The 24,316-nt window shown below is 44.0% G+C and overlaps 2 protein-coding genes across 3 annotated transcripts; one reads left to right on the plus strand and one right to left on the minus strand.

The window, feature by feature from the left end:
- Positions 1-1,697: 1,697 nt before the first annotated feature.
- Positions 1,698-11,166, plus strand: pdcb (phosducin b). 2 transcript variants are annotated; one of them, XM_035763631.2, is made up of 4 exons: positions 1,698-1,801; positions 8,347-8,408; positions 9,479-9,627; positions 9,979-11,166. In XM_035763631.2, the coding sequence occupies exons 2-4, from the start codon at positions 8,363-8,365 to the stop codon at positions 10,507-10,509; spliced, it is 726 nt and encodes a 241-aa protein (XP_035619524.1). In that variant the 5' UTR covers positions 1,698-1,801; positions 8,347-8,362; the 3' UTR covers positions 10,510-11,166. The 2 variants fall into 2 exon arrangements, with proteins under 2 accessions (XP_035619524.1, XP_035619525.1); XM_035763632.2 differs by lacking the exon at positions 1,698-1,801 and adding an exon at positions 2,158-2,344.
- A 2,118-nt stretch (positions 11,167-13,284) lies between these two features.
- Positions 13,285-20,525, minus strand: LOC118376839 (protein odr-4 homolog). The gene is made up of 13 exons (XM_052523981.1): positions 20,401-20,525; positions 20,189-20,293; positions 19,946-20,041; positions 19,702-19,808; positions 18,931-18,967; positions 18,577-18,714; positions 18,314-18,412; positions 18,151-18,201; positions 17,796-17,930; positions 17,609-17,690; positions 17,036-17,245; positions 16,065-16,136; positions 13,285-15,968 (listed from the first exon to the last, which is right to left on the minus strand). Exons 1-13 carry the CDS (start codon positions 20,506-20,508, stop codon positions 15,901-15,903), a joined length of 1,308 nt encoding a protein of 435 aa, XP_052379941.1. The 5' UTR covers positions 20,509-20,525; the 3' UTR covers positions 13,285-15,900.
- Between the last annotated feature and the right edge of the window lie 3,791 nt (positions 20,526-24,316).

The following is a 24,316-nucleotide window of genomic DNA, read 5'->3' on the forward strand; positions in this document are numbered from 1 at the left end:
CGTCTTCCTCTCTGATGTGGTCCTCAACATCAGGAAGTAGCATCAGCCACCCTAGGATGATGGTGAACATTGTGTTTTATTAAGACAGACCTACTTGTGGATTGCCCTCTAGATATTTCATTTTATATTAAGAATAGGCATACAGAAACATTTTCGAGCTGTTTGTGGCAGTCTGACAGGTGTGGACAATTAACAATTTGCACCCGGTGACAAAACAATAGTGGGTGTTTTAATCGATAAGTTGTTCAACAAGCTGTAAGAACTCATGCTCCAAAGGAATATTTGAAAAACATCCGTGAGTTAAATTTGGATAAATACATGTCTGTTCATATTGTGTAAACTGGCTAGAATTATAGATTTAGGCCTAAAAAAAAGTTGACTTCATTTGTAATTAGCTAAATAAATGCTAGGCTATTTTTATTTTTATTTTTTACCTCAGATCACAGTTAACTCCTGCTTGCAACTTATGTCAAGGAGTCTGTCAATAAGACAGACGATGTCCATATCTTGATGCCTATATGGCTGCGTTTAATTAAGCAGGCAGTCAAATTATGTTTTCTTCTTCGCACTAATTTGTCCTCTCTGAAAAAGATCTGATAAGAAAATATCTGATGTGATTGGTCAAAAGACCAATTAGTGTAAAAACAATCAGAATTGGTCTGGCTGTTTAAACACAGCCAATATGCCTCAGGCATTGACCAAATAGGCTGCACTTGCACAGGTAGCACAATTCAGTACCTCTATCTGATCTTTTCCCTAATGTGTAAAGATCAAATAAAAACATGGAATCTGATCTTTTGGATATATACCACCTCCATATGTGGATCTGCATCCTGGTATAAAAACCCGATCCTCCATATGCGACTTCTGTCTGGAAACGTTTTGGGTGGGGGGCACATGACCGACTGTTACCATGACAACCACCCTAACATTTAAAGCAACATGTGGCAGAAAATTAGCATTGCATCTGTGTGCTACTTCAGAGGCTACATTAGTGTACAAATGCACAAATCTGATATGGGTCACATGTAAAATGATTGGATATAGGTAGAAAATCAGAGTTGGGTTCTTAGGGTGGCTGTGTAAACAGCCATTTAGACTCTAGATCACGTGTCCTCCCCGTTGGTTTTTCATAGCTGTTTTCCAAACCTTTTCTCATGATTAGCCATAGGCCAAAACAACATATACATTTCTCTCTTTGTCATATCCTCCATTTCTACTCTCTTTCTTTCAATCTCCCTTGATCATTTATCTTCATCCATATCATCTGTCTTCATCTGTCTCTTCACTCTTTCTTTCTTTCTTTCTTTCTTTCTTTCTTTCTTTCTTTCTTTCTTTCTCTCTATCTCAAACTCTCTCCATATACATATATATTTTCTCCATCACTCTCTTTCTCTCCTTTTATCTGGTTAGTTAGATCTCACTCGGTACAGGTCTCTAATTCCTGTAGATCCTCTTATCCTCAGAACCTCAGATCCCCGGAGCTATTTCTGTTTGGTCCCATCGTAATGCCCAGAGCACCTTCTCTCAAATCTCCCTCAGGCCTAGTGATTGGCTGACACACACACACACACACACACACACACACACACACACACACACACACACACACACACACACACACACACACACACACACACACACACACACACACACACACACACACACACACACACACACAGCGTCGGACCCCACTCTATTCACAGCATTAGACATCCCGGTTGTGTGACTGACCACAGTCCAGTGTGAAAGAAGCTGACGACAACAGAGGAAGTGCTTCATTGTGACCGTAGGCTCACAGGTAAGGACAGAGCCGTGGATAAATACCTGATTCCAGGGACTTATGAGGCCAGTCTTTGACTCTGCAGCTTGGTATAGATAGATGGGTGGACAAACGTGTTGTGATGTTGGACTAACTTCATTCTACTCATGTATTTTCTGGGTAAAGAGACCCTGGTGAGATAGTAATCAATTGATTGATTGAATTAATTCATTAAATATAAAATGTAGCAGGCTGCTCCAGCTGGACACAACATTACATATAGTTTCGCTGGTAGAGTAAAACAGAGAAAAACACTATATCATTTGTGGTGTTGGATCCCATATAAAGGGAACTCATTTTTATGTGGTTGGTCATTAGATTATTTTTACTTTCTACTATTTTGTATTGTGTTGGAGTTTTTTCCCTCGGGAGATGAGGTGGAGGAAAACAGACAGACAGTGTTGGAGCTCAAATGAAGGAAACTCATGTGCTTATATATGATTTTTATTTGGGCGGCACTTGGATTTTTTGAGTTTGTTTTTATTTTGTATATTTTGGGGGGTTTTCGACCCAGGAGATGAGGTGAGTTAAAGAACGACATGTATGGTTTAATAATTAATACAATTATTTATATTTTCGTGGCCAATATTCACAAAGAGCCCGATTCAGACAAACGTATGTCTGTCCTATGCAAGCCTTTCCTACGCACTTCTCAGTAGTTGTTATTCAAACCTACCTTATGCAGGTGTGGTTCCCTTGCACACTGAATAAATGTCATTTAACTGCTAGAAATCCTCCCATTTGCGTTTTCATTCCATAGGGTTTTTAGTTTGTTGATTTTTAATCCATCCCTTTAAATTTGGTGCACCTTTAATTAGAATTTTCTCGACAGACTCACTAGAAAATATGGAGAGAACAGATTCAGAATATTAGCGTGAAAGAAAGCCATCTAAATATATGCATATTCGTCTACTTTTCAGCACCAATTGGAAGATATAAAAATTCTCTGACCTTGTATATTATTTAGGGTTAGGAAATTGTTTATGAATAATAACTAAAACAACTTGTTCGGAGAGCCTTTGTGCACAAATATATTGGTGAATCAAAAATACAGTGGTTTGATTCATTCTGATAATTACCATATTCAATTGTTCAATCCATTAAATATTGTAAGTTTAGAAAAGTGTACAATAGCGGTGGAACAGTATTCTTATAAATCTACCCTAATAATCCTCACTAATCAGGGAAGTGTGATGACAACTGTCCAGTAGTTGTGAACCGTGTACCAGGGTCCAGGTTTAAACTGATACGTATGTCCTGCTTCCATAATGATTCAAATAGGCTACATGTCCCAAATTATTACTTGAAATATGTTAGCCTGATATGATCCACTACTGCTATTGATCCACAGGAACAACCACATGAACGTGACAGAGGAAAGAAAGGTAAGCTAACGATGGAATGGAATGATGCAAAATGTAAGGAAACTAACACTAAAGTGACAGTTATAAATGTAAGGAAACTAACACTAAAGTGACAGTTATAAATGTAAGGAAACTAACACTAAAGTGACAGTTATAAATGTAAGGAAACTAACACTAAAGTGACAGTTATAAATGTAAGTAGGTATACATGACTGTGACTACTGATAGCAGTTAATATCTAACAAGATACAAATTGTAAAAAATACAGTAAAAAGTCTGGGCATTTAATCAAAACATTGTAGAAATCATAAATCAACTGGGTAAGTTTGGAGCTATACTGTCATTGGTGCATGGCTACAGAAGCATATAGCTTGGGTCTCCACATTTCATCCCAAGTTACAAGGCCAGCATTTCATAAACTTACTGTGGAAAAGGTGCTGTGTGTATATGCTTCAGTTCCTTGCAATATGACTGGTTTCACATTTGTCTCCAGCGATTATAAGGTAAACTAGATCTAAAACAATTGTAATATATATTTACAATCCCATTATCCAAATAGATTACTCATTTACATAGGGCTCCCTAGTGGTCTAAGGCACTGCATCTCAGTGTAAGAGGCGTCACTACAGTACCTGGTTCAAATCCAGGCTGTATCACATCCAGCCGTGATTGGGAGTCCCATAGGGTGTCTGGATTTTGCTGCAGTAGATTGTCATTGTAAAAAAGAATTCATTTTTTTAACTGTCTTGCCTAGTTAAATTAAGGTAAAATTAAACAACTTAACAACTTGTAATTTACAAATTACAGTGCATGTAAAATGGTGTTATTTCAATCAACAGGTCGCCTGACCATATTCATCGTTTCATAGTGTGTAAAGATAGTAGAATTACGTCGAGGTTAGAATACGGCGTATCTGTAGACACATCTCCGACCACACCTTCCTTCTTTTGATCTCCAACCCCAAATGAATAGAAGGTGAAAAGCATGCTAACCTCACGCTTCAGTTCAAGGTCAGAATATACATAGAGAAAAGTGCATCAAAAGGTAGTTCCATTTACGTGAGCTTAACTCGGGTCGGATTTCCCCCAAGAGTCAGATTTGCCGTTTAGATAATAATGGAAACGATTAGATGGACGGCGGGGTATCTGATCCTAGATCAGCACTCGTCCTCTGAGACACTGTTTAAATACGGGCCCAGATCTGATATTTTGCTGTTTGTAATATAGGACGGTATGTGTTTGTGGTGCTGAACATCTATGGTTAAATAAACTGTTTATCGGTGTACAGTAACCTATTGGTATAGGTACCATTACATAAACATGTGAGTCATTTGGCAGACGCTCTTATCCAATCTACCATAAATGCATTGGTACACACACAGACGTTTTCTTTTCAGCTTTAGCAGATTGATAAAAAACACAATCTATGTCATTGTCTGCATCATTTCCAATCCTCCATATATTTTTTTCTGTAAATATACCGTATCTATAATTTTAGATATATACAGTATATTTGTTTTATATAAACTCAGCAAAAAAATAAACTTCCCTTTATCAGGACCCTGTCTTTTTAAAGATAATTTGTAAAAATCTAAATAACTTCATATATCTTCATTGCAAAGAGTTTAAACACTGTTCCCCATACTTGTTAAATGAACCAGGTAGCCTAGTGGTTAGAGTGTTGGACTAGTAACCGCAAGGTTGCAAGATCAAATCCCCCAGTTGTCAAGGTAAAAATCTGTCTTTCTGAATAAGGCAGTTTACCCACTGTTCCTAGGCCATTATTGAAAATAAGAATTTGTTCTTAACTGACTTGCCTAGTTAAATAAAGGTAACAAAACAAACAATTCATGAATGTGCACCTTGTTTAAGACTTGCAATTAAGGTCACAGTTATGATAACTTAGGACACTAAAGAGGCCTTTCTACTGACTCTGAAAAACACCAAAAGTACCTGCTCAACTATGTGAATGTACCCTAGGCATGCTGCAAGGAGGCATGAGGACTGCAAATGTGGCCAGGGCAATAAATTGCAATGTCTGTACTGTGAGACACCTAAGACAGTGAGACAGGATGGACAGCTGATTGTCCTTGCAGTGGCAGACCACGTGTAACAACACCTGCACAGGATTGGTACATCCGAACATCACAACGGAGGTACAGGATGGCAACGACAACTGCCCGAGTTACACAAGGAATGCACAATCCCTCCATCAGTGCTCAGACTGTCTGCAATAGGCTGAGCGAGGTTGGACTGAGGGCTTGGAGACCTGTTGTAAGGCAGACATTACTGGCAACAATGTTGCCTATGGGCACAAACCCACTGTTGCTGGACCAGACAGGACTGACAAAAAGTGCTCTTCAATGACAAGTCATAGTTTTGTCTCACCAGGGGTGATGGTCGGATTCGCGTTTAGCGTTGAAGGAATGACTGAGGCCTGTATTCTGGAGCGGGATCGAGTTGGAAGTGGAGGGTCCGTCATGGTCTGGGGCGGTGTGTCACAGCATCATCGGACTGAGCTTGTTGTCATTACAGGCAATCTCAATCTCAGCCCGGATCTCAATCCCATTGAACACGTCTGGGACCTGTTGGGTCGGATGGTGAGGGCTAGGGCCATTCCCCCCCAGAAATGTCCGGGAACTTGCAGGTGCCTTGGGGGAAGAGTGGCATAACATCTCACAGCAACAACTGGCAAATCCATGAGGAGGAGATGCACTGCAGTACTTAATGCAGCTGGTGGCCACAACAGATACTGACTGTTACTTTTGATTTTGACCCCCCTTTGTTCAAGGACACATTATTCCATTTCTGTTTGTCACATGTCTGTGGAACTTGTTCAGTTTATGTCTCAGTTGTTGAACCTTATTATATACATACAAATATTTACACATGTTAAGTTTGCTGAAAATAAACACAGTTGACAGTGAGAGGACGTTTCTATTTTTGCTGAGTTTATTTTCCTTCTTTATTGTTTTCCCCTAACCCTACCACCCCTCCCCTAATTGGAGTAAACTAATGGACAACAATAGGCTTCCACTTCCAGCTTATACATACTACATACATTTCACGGTCAAGTCCCAGCCTTTAGCTCCCCTCAACCACTCCTATCTATCTCTGAAGAACATCCGGTTTTTATTTCTATTTGCCATAGATTTTTTAAATGTGATGTTTCACAAAAGTTCTGAACATTTCTGTTTTCAATGTTTCTACAGATTTTAAATGAAAGATAAACACCTTTGCAAAGAGTACAATTATATTATTGATCGATTGATTGTGACGTATCAAATCCCCCAGCAGTGGCGCTAACTCAGCAGTGCTATTTGCAGAGTTAGCGCCAAGCATCTTTTCAGCCATTCCTGAACCTGCGATCAAAAACTAGCTACATATCGGCATTACCAAAATAAGTGATCTGTCTCTTCGCAGCAAAACCTGCAGAGCTGGAATGGTTGCAAGCATTTTGTATAGTCATTTATATTGAAAAACTCTACATTTTGAATCCGGCGTCGTTTTATGTATCAGTTCATAAACCATGTGCCATGGAATCGGTACATCAATAATCTCCTCCCAAATATTTTGCAACTTGTATGGTGCAGCTGCCAATTTTTTCTTCCTCAACTTAAACTGGTATACTTTTTTATTTATCAGATTTGACTTTAGCGAATGTTGGTCCTTAATGTAGGGCAGACAGACAAGTTCCTTACCACCTCCCATTTCCACTTGCCTCCTCCATTTCTGCGGTAATGCTGCAATCAGTTGGTTCTTTACAGATGTTCTTTATAAATGGCTCATCATGCTACATGGGGCTGTGGACTCACTAAAGTTCGAAGGACTTCACTACTCCAATCAGGGAGATGAATCATTAAAGAGGAGTGCATCAGGGCTAATACCTGCATAGCCTGGACCCTTAGAGCTGGGGGTTGGGGGGGTTGCCATGGAGACATCCGTCCTTGTGGTAGGCTGTTGGATAGGCCTACAGGAAGGAGGGATATTGTGTGTGGTGTGCTAAGATCAAAACACTGGAGTCAGTTGAATCCATTGACGTATTGGTTTAGTGTAAGCAACACTGTACGAGCCCAACCGCAAGCTTTACCTCAGTGTCCTCGCACACAAGGGAAGAAGGAATGCCTTGGAAAGGCAGTGTAACTCTTGGGTGGGTGATCTGTCAGTTGGAAAATCAGTGTAACTCTGGGTTGGGTGATCTGTCAGTTGGAAAATCAGTGTAACTCTGGGGTGGGTGATCTGTCAGTTGGAAAATCAGTGTAACTCTGGGTTGGGTGATCTGTCAGTTGGAAAATCAGTGTAACTCTGGGGTGGGTGATCTGTCAGTTGGAAAATCAGTGTAACTCTGGGGTGGGTGATCTGTCAGTTGGAAAGTCAGTGTAACTCTGTCAGTCACAGGTTAGACTATATGGTGTCCTGGTTAAAATCTGGTTAACATCTCTATAGAGAGGTTTACAGGAGAGAGAGAGACAAAAGAGAAAAACGTTTTAAAACGTGATGATTTTGTTAAAGCACTTAAAAGGATACATTTAAGTCTAAAAATCGGTCTTGTGGCTGTTGGTTTTCCAGTTTTTTCCCAGAAATGGCACCTTAGACCCTTCCTCCTTTCCATTAGCCCCTCCTCCTTTCCATTATCCCCTCCTCCTTTCCATGACTAACAATCCAGAGAGAATCTAACCCTCATGTGCCAACCACTAACAAGAGGGATCGGATACCAGAGTAATCCATTCAAACCACATTAACTTGATTAGCCTTTCCAGGAAAGCTCTATGGGCATACAGGGCCAGAACCTTTTCAAACACGCTTGATTACATAATGTTATTGGGGGACTAGTCTCTCTTGACAGACTGAGATTTGGTTTTGGGAGCTACGATTATTTGGGGATCACAGCATTGAAATAGGTAGAGCAGTCATACTGTCTGATACCAATGGCCCTCAGTCCCAAAAAGGATTATATGGTGTCAACATGTACTAGCTCAGCTGTCACTTTTGGCCACGAGCACACTAAACACCCCTCCAAATGGCCGAACTGCAAAATATGATAATCCTGAATGATCTTGAGCTTTATTGTCACAATGTTCCTTTTGTTCAACAAATGATGGTTTAGGTTCTGAGAGAGTTTTAAAACATCCCCTCCCCTCCTGTGTTCTGTTCCCAACAGCTAACTCTCAAACATAATGTCTGGAAACGTCGATGAAGAGGAGGCCAACGTCACCCACACAGGTGAGGATGAGGCTAATGTGTGTGTGTGTGTGTGTGTGTGTGTGTGTGTGTGTGTGTGTGTGTGTGTGTGTGTGTGTGTGTGTGTGTGTGTGTGTGTGTGTGTGTGTGTGTGTGTGTGTGTGAGTGTGTGATTAAAGTGTGGAGGTGGTGTCTTGTACAGTTACAGTTCATCCTTAGAACATTTAGGTCTATCTGAGATCAGACCAATATAAGACAGCGGCAACAGTCTGTCTGCCTTTCCACAGCAAGCCTGATAGGATATATAGCATTATTCCTTTAAATAGGGGCCAGGTCAAATACAGCATACAGCCGAGGAGCAGCCAGCCAAACTAGAAAGGGATAAGCAATATTAGTAGCAGGTTGAAGAGAAACACAGAGCTCTGTGGTGTTCTGGCACTTTGACACACGCTCTAAGCTACTTTCCTACCTGCTCCTACGCAACCAAGGTGCAATTAGAAGACAGCCTTAAGCGTCTAGTTTAGGCCATAATCCATCGGAGGGCGGGCCAACCCATCCAGCACTGCACATTGTACATCTGCCAATCACACACACACACACACACACACACACACACACACACACACACACACACACACACACACACACACACACACACACACACACACACACACACACACACACACACACACACACACACACACACACACACACACACACACACAGAGACTCACGCACGCACACACACACACACACACACACACACACACACACACACACACACACACACACACACACACACACACACACACACACACACACACACACACACACACACACACACACACACACACACACAGTCTGCTGTGTTCATCTGAGTCACAGCCCCAAACAAAAATGGCTGACGCCATGTATAAATCCTATTTTGGTGGTCATGGCACATGACATCAAGAATATACTGTCCTGAAATTCTGTGTCAATTTGGCACACCATGTCAAGGCAGTAGGACTACAAACATTACAAACCATTGAGGATGACAAGACAGGAGTCTGAAGCTTACAATAGTTCCATATGACCACAAATGAATGACCATTGTCCTGTTCTTTTTTCAGGCCCAAAGGGAGTGATCAATGACTGGAGGAGGTTTAAGCTTGAGAGCATGGACCAGGAGTCCCTGCCCCCCCAGAAGAGAGAGCTGCTCAGGCAGATGTCCTCCCCACACAGGCCCAAAGACGACGGCAGGGGAAGCCTGAACCGCAAGGTGGGATTAGATTAGGTTACAGCACAGTTTAATGTGTATTTCTATGGTCCAAAAAAACAGAAACAGAACCACACATGCTGACAAAAGTACTCCTTAAATGAGTTCACTTAAGTGTCCCTTTCCAGTATCTTGGATCGGTCAATTGAACACCCAGGCTAGGTCTCTCTATACAGATGGCTAAGATACTCAGGTGTGAGTCTAAACAGGTGTGCTGTGTAAACTAACTGACTTCACTGAGCTAAAAACAGGACAAGACATGACTGTCTTTGTAATGTTATTGTACACAGCAAACAAAACAGTGTGACGATCAATAAACTGCAAATCATTCTTTGTTTGTTGTCATGGTTTCAGATGAGTGTACAGGAGTATGAGCTGATTAAGGAGGATGACGAGAAGTGCATGAAGAAGTACCGCAAGCAGTGCATGCAGGAGATGCACGAGCGCCTCAGCTTCGGTCCCAAGTTCGAGGGCGTGTACGAGCTGGAAAGCGGCGAGGCATTTCTGGAGGTCATTGAGAAGGAGCACCGGCTCACCGTGGTGGTGGTGCACATCTACAAGGAGGGGATCAAAGGTTGCGATGCGCTCAACTCCTGCCTGGACTGCCTGGCCACTGAGTACACTAGCGTCAAGTTTTGCAGGATCGACGCTGGAGTGACTGGTGCGGGGGAGCGCTTCACTGATGACGTCCTGCCCACCATGCTGGTGTATAAGGCTGGCGAGCTGTTGGGTAACTTCCTGGCCACCAACCAGCACTTCAACGAGGAGTTCTTCGCCACCGACGTGGAGGCTTTCCTCAACGGCTACGGCCTGCTGCCGGAGAAAGATTTAGTCGTTGGGGGAGAGGAGGAGGAGGCAGCCGTGGATGTGGAGGCAGTGGAGTGAAGGGGTTGTGGAAGAGAGGTGTGTGGAGGAGGAGATGGAGGACAGGGGTTTATGGTGTGGTGGAGTGATAAAGGGTTGGTGGGGTTGAAGGAGGGAAGTGTGTGGAGGAGGATATGGTTTTGTGATGGATTGATGCTTGTTTTGTGTAACAAAGTAGCAGACGCACACAGACTGGGTTGACTGCACTAGAGGGGCCTGAGCGTACTGTAGAAGGAGTCCATTCCCTAAATAAGGGATCATTTCAATGTTCATCTAGGAAAGAAACCTCAGCAGCCTGAGTATGGGTGGCCTGTGTACCTGATGTGGATTAGGGTTTGCATTCCTACTAGAAAAGGACCGTTCCAGTTAACTTATTGTTGGGAGCCAAAGTTGATCTATTATTAGGCTCCATGTATGAAAGGGGGAAAACATGATATCACATATTGGGCCGATTCTGATTAGGATTACTCTGGGTCCAGGACACCAGCCTATGGTGTTTCTGGGTAATATTTAATATATTATATATATGTTATATTTTCAAGTCTTTAGAATGATCTTTTTTTCAAGGTTAAATTACATATTTATTTTAGGTATTTACAAACGCTGTAAGCTTCTATAATATTTAATAAAACAAAACATGAATAACATGAAAAAACATAACAAACCAAACGTGTCATTCAATTGCTCATTAATGAATTTTGTAACATTGTTCGAACATTTTGAAAATGATCCATGTGTCAACTAAGACTAACTTGCCAACTGATTTTAGAAAATGCTACATAGCCAGTGCAGTAGTTCCACACACTTATCTGGAAAAGCCATTGACAAGCGGCCTGTTACATGAACCATTTAAACATCACCTCGGGATTCTGTTTCCTGTGTGTCCTTTGGAAGAAGTGACATAAAGTCATCATGGAAACATCCCACTCAGTTGTCTAGGAAACATTGCTGTTTTTTGAGCGGTTGTTGTGGGATTTAGTTGATTCCACTGGCAACGTAGTGCTAGATATTGACACTTGTTTGCATTGAGAAAGACTGGGTAACTGTAATGTAAATTGTGTATTGAAAGGCATCTATATAAGCTGGTATAGAGAACATAAATGCTGGCTTGTCTTCAATAATGACTAAATAATAGTTCAAGCCATTGGGAGAGTTTTAAGTCCAATTGATTCTATGCCAGACATGCAGATTTTGCAGATCACAGCATAACATTTTATCAAGTAAGTTCTAATGTGATATAACTCCAGTACTCCAGGCTCTTAATGCAGAGAAGAAGAATAATGAACCCAGAGAATCAGACAGACAGACAGACAGATGAGGAGGCCTCCTCCCTCTCGTTGAGTCTCTCTCTCGTCCTGGGTTTAGTTTGAGTGGCAGGCTCTCACACGTTGAACAACCTTGCCACATACATAACTACAGCATAGAAATGACTCTGCTGTGACCCGAGCACAGGTTGAAAAGTTCACTGCACAGAAATGACTCTGCTCTGACCCCAGCACAGGTTGAAAAGTTCACGCATAGATATGAAAAAAAAAGAAAAACATAAAAGTTATTCAAGCACCGACGTTCATTATTTACCCACAATTTGATATGTCATAAATTCAATTACGGTGCTTCCTACTCAGTGGAAACTGACAGAAGCACATGCGTGCACATGGAACTGCTGGAAGCGTGCTTCTGGTTGAACTGTGGTCTGAACTGTGGCTGAACCCAGAATTACGGGAACAAAAGAGGGGTTTACTATGATGAAGATAGAAGGTACTGGATTCTGGTGTGCTGTGAGTGTAGAACAAGTTCATAACTAAGAAAGAAAACAAAAGCTCATTGGCCCTTTAATTGAGGTTGGCAGCAGTCTCCACATTCCAACCAGGGACCCAGATGTTCAACAGGTTTGCATGGTGCACCCTTTTCTGTTGAGGAGCCAATACTGTAGCATTTATTCTTATTCATGTAGGCCTAAGTTTTAACAGTCTGACCCCACTGTGTTAGGAAAACATATCCTAAGAATGCAGAAAATCTGTCACATCTGTCATGTAAAATCAACAATCAAAAACCTGACCTTGATCTTTTGATGTAACTCACACAAGGCTGCTGAGGGGAGGACGGCTCATAATAATGGTATCAAACACCTGGAAACCATGGAAACCATGTGTTTGATGTATTTTATACCGTTCCACTGATACCGCTCAAGTCATTAGCACAAGCCTGTCCTCCCTAATTAAGGTGCCACCAGCCTCCTGTGTGTCACAGCATGGTGACGAAACATACAGTCAGAACAATGCCAGACATTCCACATTCCAGAATATAATCCACAATGTTATGTTATGATGAGAGGGTCCGTGTGATCACAGTGATCTCTTCTAGCTGATCAGGTGTTCTAATCGTCTTATAGGATGAAGTCACAAGCCTCTGTGGCTGTTTGGCCTGGCTTCTCCTCTCTCTCTCTCTGGGCGCTGCTGCTAAAGGTGAGCTACAGGTACTCGAGACAATGATGATTGGTTGCGTCTAGCTAGCCTCCAATAAAAAAAAATACATTTAGAGAGAACGGGTCCAAATCAAGAGTATTTCCTTACAAACATGAAATTGCAAATACACCGAACACAAATATAAACACAACATGTAAAATGTTGGTCCCATGTTTCATGAGCTGAAACATGGGACCAACATTTTATGTTCCATATGCAAAAAAAAAAGCTTATTTCTCTCATATTCTGTGAACACATTTGTTTATATCCCTGTTAGTGAGCACTTGTCCTTTGCCAAGACAATCCATCCACCTGACAGGTGTGACATATCAAGAAGCTGATTAAATAGCATGATCATTACACAGGTGCACCTTGTGCTGGGAACAATAACTCTGAAACTCTGAAAATGGCACCGACAGAGGCGGTCGCCTCGCTTCGCGTTCTTAGGAAACTATGCAGTATTTTGTTTTTTCATGTATTATTTCTTACATTGTTACCCCAGGAAATCTTTAGTCTTATTACATACATCCCAGGCACCGGCCAGTGAGTGAGTGTTCGTCAGGCACCGGCCAGCGAGTGAGTGTTCATCAGGCACCGGCCAGCGAGTGAGTGGTCGTCAGGCACCGGCCAGCGAGTGAGCGTTCATCAGGCTCCGGCCAGTGAGTGAGTGTTCGTCAGGCACCGGCCAGTGAGTGAGTGTTCGTCAGGCACCGGCCAGCGAGTGAGCGTTCATCAGGCACCGGCCAGCGAGTGAGCGTTCGTCAGGCACCGGCCAGCGAGTGAGCGTTCGTCAGGCACCGGCCAGCGAGTGAGCGTTCGCCAGGCACCGGCCAGCGAGTGAGCGTTCGTCAGGCACCGGCCAGCGAGTGAGTGTTCGTCAGGCACCGGCCAGCGAGTGAGTGTTCGTCAGGCACCGGCCAGCGAGTGAGTGTTCGTCAGGCACCGGCCAGCGAGTGAGTGTTCGTCAGGCCAACAGCAGAATACTGTGAACTGTGACACACTGTCATATTTCCTCTTAGGTTTAAAATACAAGTGATCCTGTTACAGACTACACATGGCCCAGGGTAACCAGGGTAACCTTTAAGGGAGACTGTCTTTCACGTCTCCACAACCAGTGGTGTGTCTAACCCCTATCACGCCTCACTGAAACCTCCCCCTGGAGCTTTCCTTTCATGCAACCTGGTGCTTCTCCTGCCCGTGGTTCCTTAAGCATGTAACAACACAGTCCCACCAGACTGACAACATCTTCTGCTCACTGCGGCGACCGTTGCATCGCATGGGTGGCGGCTGGGCCTAGTAGCAAAAATATCCTCTCTGTGTCTGTCTGGAGTCTGGACAGGCCTGTCACCACTTGCCCCATGCTCACAGTAACCACAGAGTTTCGGTATGTGATGTGGCCACAGACAGAATTTTACTGTAGCTGCAAGTCATATATACTGTATAATAAATAGCCTACAGTAAGTGTTGTGTATCTGAGGTGGTTGTTGTTGATGTCAGGGTTCAGGAGTGCAATGTAAGCCTGTGGCCTGTAGCAGTGTTGAGAGAAAACATCAAGTGCCTCATGGAAGGGCTAAGACAGATATTAGCCACAAACAAAATAAGATCTATAACGTCCATAAAGTCAACACAGTAGCGCTATGCCAATTGCTACATTTTTGTTTAGACAGTGGGCAATGCATGAATTCCCATTATAGATCAAATCAAATCAAATGTATTGGTCACATACACATGGTTAGCAGATGTTATTGTGAGTATAATGAAATGCTTGTGCTTCTAGTTCTGACAGTGCAGCAATATCTAACAAGTAATATCTAACAATTCCACAGCATATACCTAATAAACGCAAATCTAAGTAAAGGAATGGAATAAGAATATATAAATATATGGATGAGTAACGTCAGAGCGCATAGGCTATACAGTATATATACAGGAGATGAGTAATGCAAGATATGTAAACATTATTAAAGTGACTAGTGTTCCATTTACGAAAGTGACCAATGATTTCAAGTCTGTATGTACTGGAGGCAGCAGCCTGTCTGTGATGGTGATGGCTGTTTAACAGTCTGATGGCCTTGAGATAGAAGCTGTTTTTCAGTCTCTCCGTCCCAGCTTTGACGTACCTGTACTGACCTCGCCTTCTGGATGATAGCGTGGTTGTTCTCCTTGATGATCTGTTTGGCCTTCCTGTGACATTGGGTGCTGTAGGTGTCCTGGAGGGCAGGTAGTTTGCCCCCGGTGATGCGTTGTGCAAACCGCACCACCCTCAGAAGAGCCCTGCGTTTGTGGGCGGTGCAATTGTCGTACCAGGCAGTGATACAGCCCAACAGGATGCTCTCAATTGTGCATCTGTAAAGGTTTGTGAGAGTTTTAGTTAACAAGCCAAATTTCTTCAGCCTCCTGAGTTTGAAGAGGCACTGTTGATTACCCGAGACTTCCGAGAATGAGATTAGTTAACACAAATATTTACCTACAGTAGTTATAATAAGCGCCCCCATCCCTCTCTCTCTGTTTATTGGGTAGGTTGTTTCTCAGTTGGCGCTGTGAGCTTTGATTCATGGCACCAGCTGCAACATTCTAGTTGACCCACACAAAACCCCACTAAGATGACGTCACATCATGAGGTATGGGGCATGACGCTCCCGTTAGAGTGTAAAACTATAGCAGCTGGTGGCTCTGATCTCACGTGAAAATAAATGGCTCCTTCCACGTGACTTTGCTGTCTCACGCCGCAAATATGAATGGGCCCCTCTAACAATGAACCCAGGAAGTGTGTTCCTAGACACACTGTCATCTGTTACTGGAATGTGTTAATAGAAATGGAAAAAACACATCTTAACTTCCATGTCATTGCACAGGCCCCTTTAATAAATGGGAATCCCAGGGATGTTCTGATGCCCTTTGCATGCCAGATCCTGGGATTGAACCGCTTGACTCCGTGGGACACTCTTCACTCTTCTAGGAAGAGACTATAGATGAGACAGGCCACCAGGGAGACTCCTGAAGCCACTGCCACACCTACAACACAGAGGAGAGGAGTACTGACTAATATGGAGGAGAGGGGACAAGTAAACGGAAGGCGAGAGAGAGAGGGTATGCTGCATCACAACGTACCCATGGTGATTTTGCGCCTCTGCTGGATCTTGTACACCGGGACCCAGGTGCTGTCCATGCCTTCCTCTGAATCTCCAACCAGAATAAAAAGACGTTAGACACCCAACTTACTCTGTTTCCTAACTTCTTCCTATCGGCTTCCTACCAGCTTCTTACTGGCTTCCTAACTGCTTCCTACCTGTGCCCTACCTGCAGCCTACCTGCTTCCTACCTGTGCCCTACCTGCAGCCTACCTGCTTCCTACCTGTGCCCTACCTGCTTCCTAAATGTGTCCTAAACTACAGGCAGAAAGGCTGCGAGGAACCACCTTCTCTATTGTAACACATATCTGATGCCTGGGGGAGATCAATGACTTCAGCTATTTATTTTCTTCTGCTTGTCTTTTATATATATATATAAAAAAATATAAAAAATCCATACTGATGCTCAATCATCTGTAAACCACACAGATGAAACAGGTCACAACAAGATCTGAACACACACTGTAACCATGTCACAAAGGGCACAGGTATCTTATTGAGAAGTATGCTATGGGTGGGACAGAAACTGAAACTCGGGAGGAACCTTATAACAGCAGGTAGACACGGGTAGTGGCAAAAGTAAAAATAATAGAATAGAACAAGAATATAACTATTATCTATGAATATGACGATTTGTTGATAGCCTGCCCTACGTGCATTTTAAAACATGACATCAAGAGGAATAAAGTTGATGACAGATCGACAGGCATGTAACGAGGAGGTAACAACATTTACTGCTGTGACATTATCCGACCTGTCTGTAGGCCTACTTAGAATAGTGATCAAGTCACATTTGACACTCACTTTGCAAAATGCAGCCAAGTATATCTTATCGCCTTCAAGGAACATCAAGACATCTATCTGACCAGCAGATTATCTTTTGGCAACTTTATGAGAATTTGGGTTCTATTTCAGACAGCATAGACGGAGCTGAACCAGTACCTAGCCTACCTTGGTGCCACTCCAACCTGCCCTGTACCAGCTGCTGGGTGATATGGAGCTGCCCATCAGGGATGGTGAAGCCTGCCCACTCCCTTACCCTCTCCTGGACAGCTGCCTCTGTCTCAGAGGAGAGTATGTAGTCACACAGAGAGATGCCAGTGTCGGGAACCAGGAAGAACACCCGCTTAGCCAAGGGTTGGGAGCCCATGAATGCCTTCGCTATAGAGACACACACACATAGACACATGCAAACACACACACATACACACACACACACACATGCAACCATGCAAATAGACACACACACACAGACATATACATGGATATCTGCAGGGTCACACATGCACACAGATATATGCGTACCTGTTTTATATACGAAGGTCAAAGATTGTTTTTACATATTTTACAATTACTCAAGAGCCTCTGTCATATCGTCATGAATGATGCTGGTTGAGTGTACAGTACAAGAAAAACTACAGTGCCTAACCATCGCCATCTAGTGGCATAGCTGCGGACTAATTATTGAATTTCAAGGCCATTTAACACCTACTGCACTGGTAACTAACTATTAATGTATCCTACCTGAGTTTTCATCATTTATCAGATGTTCAAAGAAGTTTTTGGCACTGTTGTAGACACTCCTGATGATGTCCCTCTTGATGTACTGTGAGTGACATGGACTCAAGGTCATCAAAAAGTCATCACAGAGATGCAGCTCAAGTGTTTGAAATACTGGTTGCCGGACTTATTGGTGCCCACAGTTGCCTACCATGGTGGTGGTCTTGGCAGTGGTCCTTGCAGGGTTCATGTATGCTCTGCACCCCAGACTCCCCTTCAGTCTCAGGATACAGCTGCATACCTGCACTGACGCAGTGGAAGGCCTCTCCCCCAGCTTGCCCCCTGTCTACAAGATAACCCAGAGAGAGAGAGAGAGAGAGAGAGAGCGAGAGAGAGAGAGAGAGAGAGAGAGAGAGAGAGAGAGAGAGGAGATTGCAACGTGGGTTCACCTGAACCTCTATATGGAGCAGATTTGAGCCCGTTACACTGATCCATTACAATGTAAGAAAACAATCCGATTTTTGCAGTAATTTTTTTTTCTTCTCAATATTCATATTCCCACTTACTGTTGGGATGAAGATCTGACCTTGAATCTTTATCCTTTGTGAATTGTTCCTCTAAAGACCATACAGGACATAAACAGTTGTCATTCACAAGGATCGTCAGCAACGACATTGCAATATTCAGTTGCACACCACACCACACCACACCACACCACACCAAACTTGCCTTAGTTGGGGGGTTCAAATTTGTCTTAGCTGGTAGATTTTTGTTGTTGAGGAGACAAACACTGGCCTCAGTCTTCTTTGCCCACCTCATCATCCCATCCTAACACGGATAAGATGTATTGTCACTTTGTCAGTAGAAGTAGTGGTGAAAGACTGAATGTGTAATAAACATATAACAATAATAATGATTAAACTAGGCCTCTGTCCAAAATGGCACCACATTCCCTATATAGTGCACTACTTTTGACTGGGCCCCTAGGTTACCTTCATGGCCTGCATCAGACCGTGGCGGGTCTTGTCCTTGATAGGGAACATCAGGTCGATGTCCATGGGGCAGACTGCAACAGGCCAGAACGCTGTCATCCACGGCAGGTAACTCCATGTCGCAGATTTAGAAGATTTCTGGAAGACATCACGCAGTAAGTTAACGTTTATCAACACTAACTGCGTTGTTGGTTAAGGGCTTGTAAGTAAGCATTTCCCTGTAATACCTGTTGTATTCGGCACATGTGACAAATACAATTTGATTTGATTTGCAGTGAATTGCGATGTTAGAAGATAATACACAGGCAAATGAATGAATGATTAAAATGTTGAAAATCTCAACTTTGTACTCACACTAGGTTCTTTAATGTTCATAATCCAGCAAGTCACTCTGTGATGAAATTGCTAAGAAAGAGTGTGTTCTCTTTAGTCTTTGTGTTATGTGAATGTGTGTCAGTGTGTGTGTGTGTCTGCGTGTGTGTGTCTGCATGTGTGTGTCTGCATATGTGGATGTGTGTGTGTGTCTGCGCGTGTCTGTCTGTGGATGTGTGTCTGCATGTGTGTCTGCGTGTGTGTGTCTGCGTGTGTGTCTGTGGATATGTGTGTGTGTCTCTGTGTGTGTCTGCGTGTGTGTGACTGCATGTGTGGATGTGTGTGTGTGTCTGCGTGTGTGTCTGCATGTGTGTGAGAGTGTGTGTGTCTGCATGTGTCGGCGTGTGTGTGTGTCTGCATGTGTGTGTCTGCGTGTGTGTCTGTGGATATGTGTGTGTGTCTCTGTGTGTGTCTGCGTGTGTGTGACTGCATGTGTGGATGTGTGTGTGTGTCTGCGTGTGTGTCTGCATGTGTGTGAGAGTGTGTGTGTCTGCATGTGTCGGCGTGTGTGTGTGTCTGCATGTGTGTGTGTGTGTGTGTCTGCGTCTGTGGATGTGTGTGTGTCTGCGTGTGTCTACATGTGTGTGTGTGTCTGCGTGTGTGAATGTGTGTGTGTGTGTCTGCGTGTGTGGATGAGTGTGTGTGTCTGCGTGTGTGGATGAGTGTGTGGATGAGTGTGTGTGTCTGCGTGTGTGGATGAGTGTGTGGATGAGTGTGTGTGTCATCAGCAGTGGAGACTGAGTAAGAGGATACTTGTTGGTGTTGGAGCAGATATGAAGCATCACTCTGTCATTGGTGTCCTCCTCTGAGAAACCCCAAAGCCTGTCCTCGGATACACGATTCTCCACAGCAGCCATAGTCTAACAGAGAAAATGGAGACAGAATACAGATAAATGGATAAATCATCAGATAGACAATCAAACCAAAAACATCTAAAGAAAGAAAATTAAGAAAAACAAAAGCTTGAAATTTGACAAAGAAGAAATTCCTGCCTCACCCGCCTCATTTTCATATGGCTCTCTTTGGTCTGGTGGGACGGGGAGACCACAAACATGCCCATCACAGACAGTCCTCCAGGAACCATGCGGTTCAGCTTTAACAAAAGGAAAAATGCAGGAGTCATTAACCAAACCATAGACACTTGAATATCATAACACTATAACACCACAGTACAACAGAAGATCGTTTCAGAAAAAACAATCCTCCATATTTCTCAGGCATGTTCTCCAATAAATCTCACATGTTCTGCGTGATCTAGGATGTAGTCTTTGTCATCCTCATTCATCAGGCCACCAGGATTGTCCTCCTTTAGTGGGGTCATCGCTGCATGCACCACAAACTCCCCCTGTAGCAAAACAAATGTTGATCAAATAAAATGATATTGCATTGGATAGCCTAACATTAGAAAGACGGACCATGTCCCCTTACATACAGTAGGCCTAAATGTCTCACCTGTCCAACTAAAAGTCCAAGGATGTAAGATGTGCTTGCTTTCAGGTCAGCAAAGTATTTTTCCACTGCAGCATCAGCAATGATGCCTTTTCCCATTCCTTTCCCCATTTACACCAAGTTCATCTGCAATTACAAATGAAGATCAATGAGAACTTTACAGTATAGGACTATAGGCAGGCATTGATTGTCAGTGTAATAGAAGAATGCAAGATTATATCATCAAAGAAACCTACGGGGATTTTGTTTCAATTTCAGACGTTTGGGATTCTGTTATCGTCCAGTAAACACCACTTGACGTCTCTTTTCACTTCGCTGAGTTTCCACTACCTCATCTCCTGAACGGGTGATTCGAGAACATGTATGACGTCATAATGCAGCAATGCATTGTGACAGAAGGAAGTTCAAACGTCCTTTTTTTTAGAACGTTATTCATCGTAATTTATCAAAGCACAGTAGTCTATGCAGTGCATTTATAAACGCCTATTTACCATGTTCAATCATGTTCGCTGACAGATTTAGGGGCGGAGTCATGCCTCTCGATTCGTCTCTTCCTCGCTCAGGGCGCGGTTTCCCAAAAGCATTTTAGGCTAAATTCATTGTCGTTTAATTAAATCTCCGAGCTGTTTCCCAAAACCATCGTTATTAACGTTGCACTTGAAAACGCTCGTAGTCTAATGCTTGCCTCAGACCACTCATAGAATAAATAATTGCTTCGTTAAATGCTATTTTGACCATCCGCTTCACTTTATATACAGGTTTCAGCTAAACATAGAATCAAATTGTTTATCCGTCTCTCTTTGGCCGCCGATAATTTCAGAACAAAGTTGTCTCCAAATAGCCTACAAAGTTGCCAATGTCTTTGCAGTTTATACAAACAAGTGATGTATAAAACTCTGCTTTAAATTAAAACCTAGATGACTGCATTCAAATATAAACAGTAGGCTATAGGCCTAATTCAATCATATTGAAATACATTTAATGTAAATCAATTGAGTTCTATTTTGCTACTTGTAGTCTACTGTCTGTAATTTGTCTCAATATATTTCATGATGTGTAGACTAACATGTGCGCAATGATGTGCCAAATCGGTGATTTAGTGCATTTTTGGGGGTAAGCATTAGACTAAGATTGGTCAATATTTGCAGCCGTATGTGGTAATAGGAGTTGATAAATCGTCAGTAGGCAATTGTGAAATGATTCTAATGATTTTAATGGAGAAAGCTGATCCGAGAGCAGCACTCCCTTGCTTTCCAGCATATTAGTATCGACACATGCTCCGATGACCATTAATATCTGACTGGTGTTTTGGACACTGGAGAGTGGGGTAAATTGAGCCAATTTTTATATTTTACATTCACTCCTTCAAGAGAAATATAGCATTCTTCCTAACAAAGATATCTAGATATATTGCAGGATGATGTGTATCCCTGGAATTAATCCAAATTCATGTAAACACAACAGTTTTGAAAACATGTGGTCTCTTGAAAAAGTCGCAGGACAGGGTAAGTTGAGTCACAGGACAGGGTAAGTTGAGTCACAGGACAGGGTAAGTTGTGTCACAGGACAGGGTAAGTTGTGTCGCAGGACAGGGTAAGTTGAGTCGCAGGACAGGGTAAGTTGAGTCGCAGGACAGGGTAAGTTGTGTCACAGGACAGGGTAGGTTGAGTCACAGGACAGGGTAAGTTGAGTTGCAGGAAGTTGAGGCACAGGACAGGGTAAGTTGAGGTGCAGGACAGGGTAGGTTGAGTCGCAGGACAGGGTAAGTTGAGTCGCAGGAAGTTGAGGCACAGGACAGGGTAAGTTGAGGTGCAGGACAGGGTAGGTTGAGTCGCAGGACAGGGTAAGTTGAGTCGCAGGACAGGGTAAGTTGAGTCACAGGACAGGGTAAGTTGAGTCGCAGGACAGGGTAAGTTGAGTCGCAGGACAGGGTAAGTTGAGTCGCAGGGCATGGTAAGTTGAGTTGCATGACAGGGTAAGTTGAGTCGCAGGACAGGGTAAGTTGATTCGCAGGACAGGGTAAGTTGAGTCGCAGGGCATGGTAAGTTGAGTTGCATGACAGGGTAAGTTGAGTCGCAGGACAGGGTAAGTTGAGTCGAAGGACAGGGTAGGTTGAGTCGCAGGACAGGGTAAGTTGAGTCGCAGGACATGGTAAGTTGAGTCGCATGACAGGGTAAGTTGAGTCGCAGGGCAGGCAGGGTATTTGAGTCGCAGGACATGGTAAGTTGAGTCGCATGACAGGGTAAGTTGAGTCGCAGGACAGAGTAGGTTGAGTCGCAGGACAGGGTACGTTGAGTTGCAGGACAGGGTAAGTTGAGGCACAGGAAGATGAGGTGCAGGCAGGACAGGGTAGGTTGAGTCGCAGGGCAGGGTAGGTTGAGGCGCAGGAAGTTGAGGCGCAGGAAGTTGTGTCGCAGGACAGGGTAAGTTGAGGCACAGGAAGTTGAGGTGCAGGACAGGGTAGGTTGAGTCGCAGGGCAGGGTAAGTTGAGGCGCAGTAAGTTGAGTCGCAGGACAGGGTAAGTTGAGTCGCAGGACATGTTAGGTTGAGTCGCAGGACAGGTTAAGTTGAGTCGCAGGACAGGTTACGTTGAGTCGCAGGACAGGGTAAGTTGAGTCGCAGGACATGTTAGGTTGAGTCGCAGGAAAGGTTAAGTTGAGCCGCAGGACAGGTTACGTTGAGTCGCAGGACAGGGTAAGTTGAGTCGCAGGACAGGGTGAGTTGAGTCGCAGGACAGGGTAAGTTGTGTCGCAGGACAGGGTGAGTTGAGTCGCAGGACAGGGTAAGTTGTGTCGCAGGACATGGTAAGTTGTGTCGCAGGACAGGGTAAGTTGTGTCGCAGGACAGGGTAAGTTGAATCGCAGGACAGGGTAAGTTGAGTCCCAGGACAGGGTAGGTTGAGTCGAAGGAAGTTGAGGCACAGGAAGTTGAGGCGCAGGACAGGGTAAGTTGTGTCGCAGGACAGGGTAAGTTGAGTCGCAGGACAGGGTGAGTTGAGTCGCAGGACAGGGTAAGTTGTGTCGCAGGACATGGTAAGTTGTGTCGCAGGACAGGGTAAGTTGTGTCGCAGGACAGGGTAAGTTGAATCGCAGGACAGGGTAAGTTGAGTCCCAGGACAGGGTAGGTTGAGTCGAAGGAAGTTGAGGCACAGGAAGTTGAGGCGCAGGACAGGGTAAGTTGTGTCGCAGGACAGGGTAAGTTGTGTCGCAGGACAGGGTAAGTTGTGTCGAAGGACATGGTAAGTTGTGTCGCAGGACAGGGTAGGTTGAGTCACAGGACAGGGTAGGTTGTGTCGCAGGACAGGGTAAGTTGTGTCGCAGGACAGGGTAAGTTGAGTTGCAGGACAGGGTAAGTTGAGGTAAAGGAAGTTGAGGTGCAGGACAGGGTAGGTTGAGTCGCAGGGCAGGGTAAGTTGAGGGGCAGGAAGTTGAGGCGCAGGAAGTTGAGTCGCAGGACAGGGTAAGTTGTGTCGCAGGACAGGGTAGGTTGAGTCGCAGGGCAGGGTAAGTTGAGGGGCAGGAAGTTGAGGCGCAGGACAGGGTAAGTTGTGTCGCAGGACAGGGTAAGTTGTGTCGCAGGACAGGGTAAGTTGAGGCACAGGACAGGGTAGTTTGAGGCCGCAGGGCAGGGTGGGTTGAGGCGCAGGAAGTTGAGGCGCAGGAAGTTGAGGCGCAGGACAGGGTAAGTTGTGTCGCAGGACAGGGTAAGTTGAGGCACAGGACAGGGTAGGTTGAGTCGCAGGGCAGGGTAAGTTGAGGGGCAGGAAGTTGAGGCGCAGGACAGGGTAAGTTGTGTCGCAGGACAGGGTAAGTTGTGTCGCAGGACAGGGTAAGTTGAGGCACAGGACAGGGTAGTTTGAGGCCGCAGGGCAGGGTGGGTTGAGGCGCAGGAAGTTGAGGCGCAGGAAGTTGAGGCGCA

The sequence above is a fragment of the Oncorhynchus keta genome, chromosome 1 (assembly GCF_023373465.1).
Source record: "Oncorhynchus keta strain PuntledgeMale-10-30-2019 chromosome 1, Oket_V2, whole genome shotgun sequence".
Classification (NCBI taxonomy): Eukaryota; Metazoa; Chordata; class Actinopteri; order Salmoniformes; family Salmonidae; genus Oncorhynchus; species Oncorhynchus keta.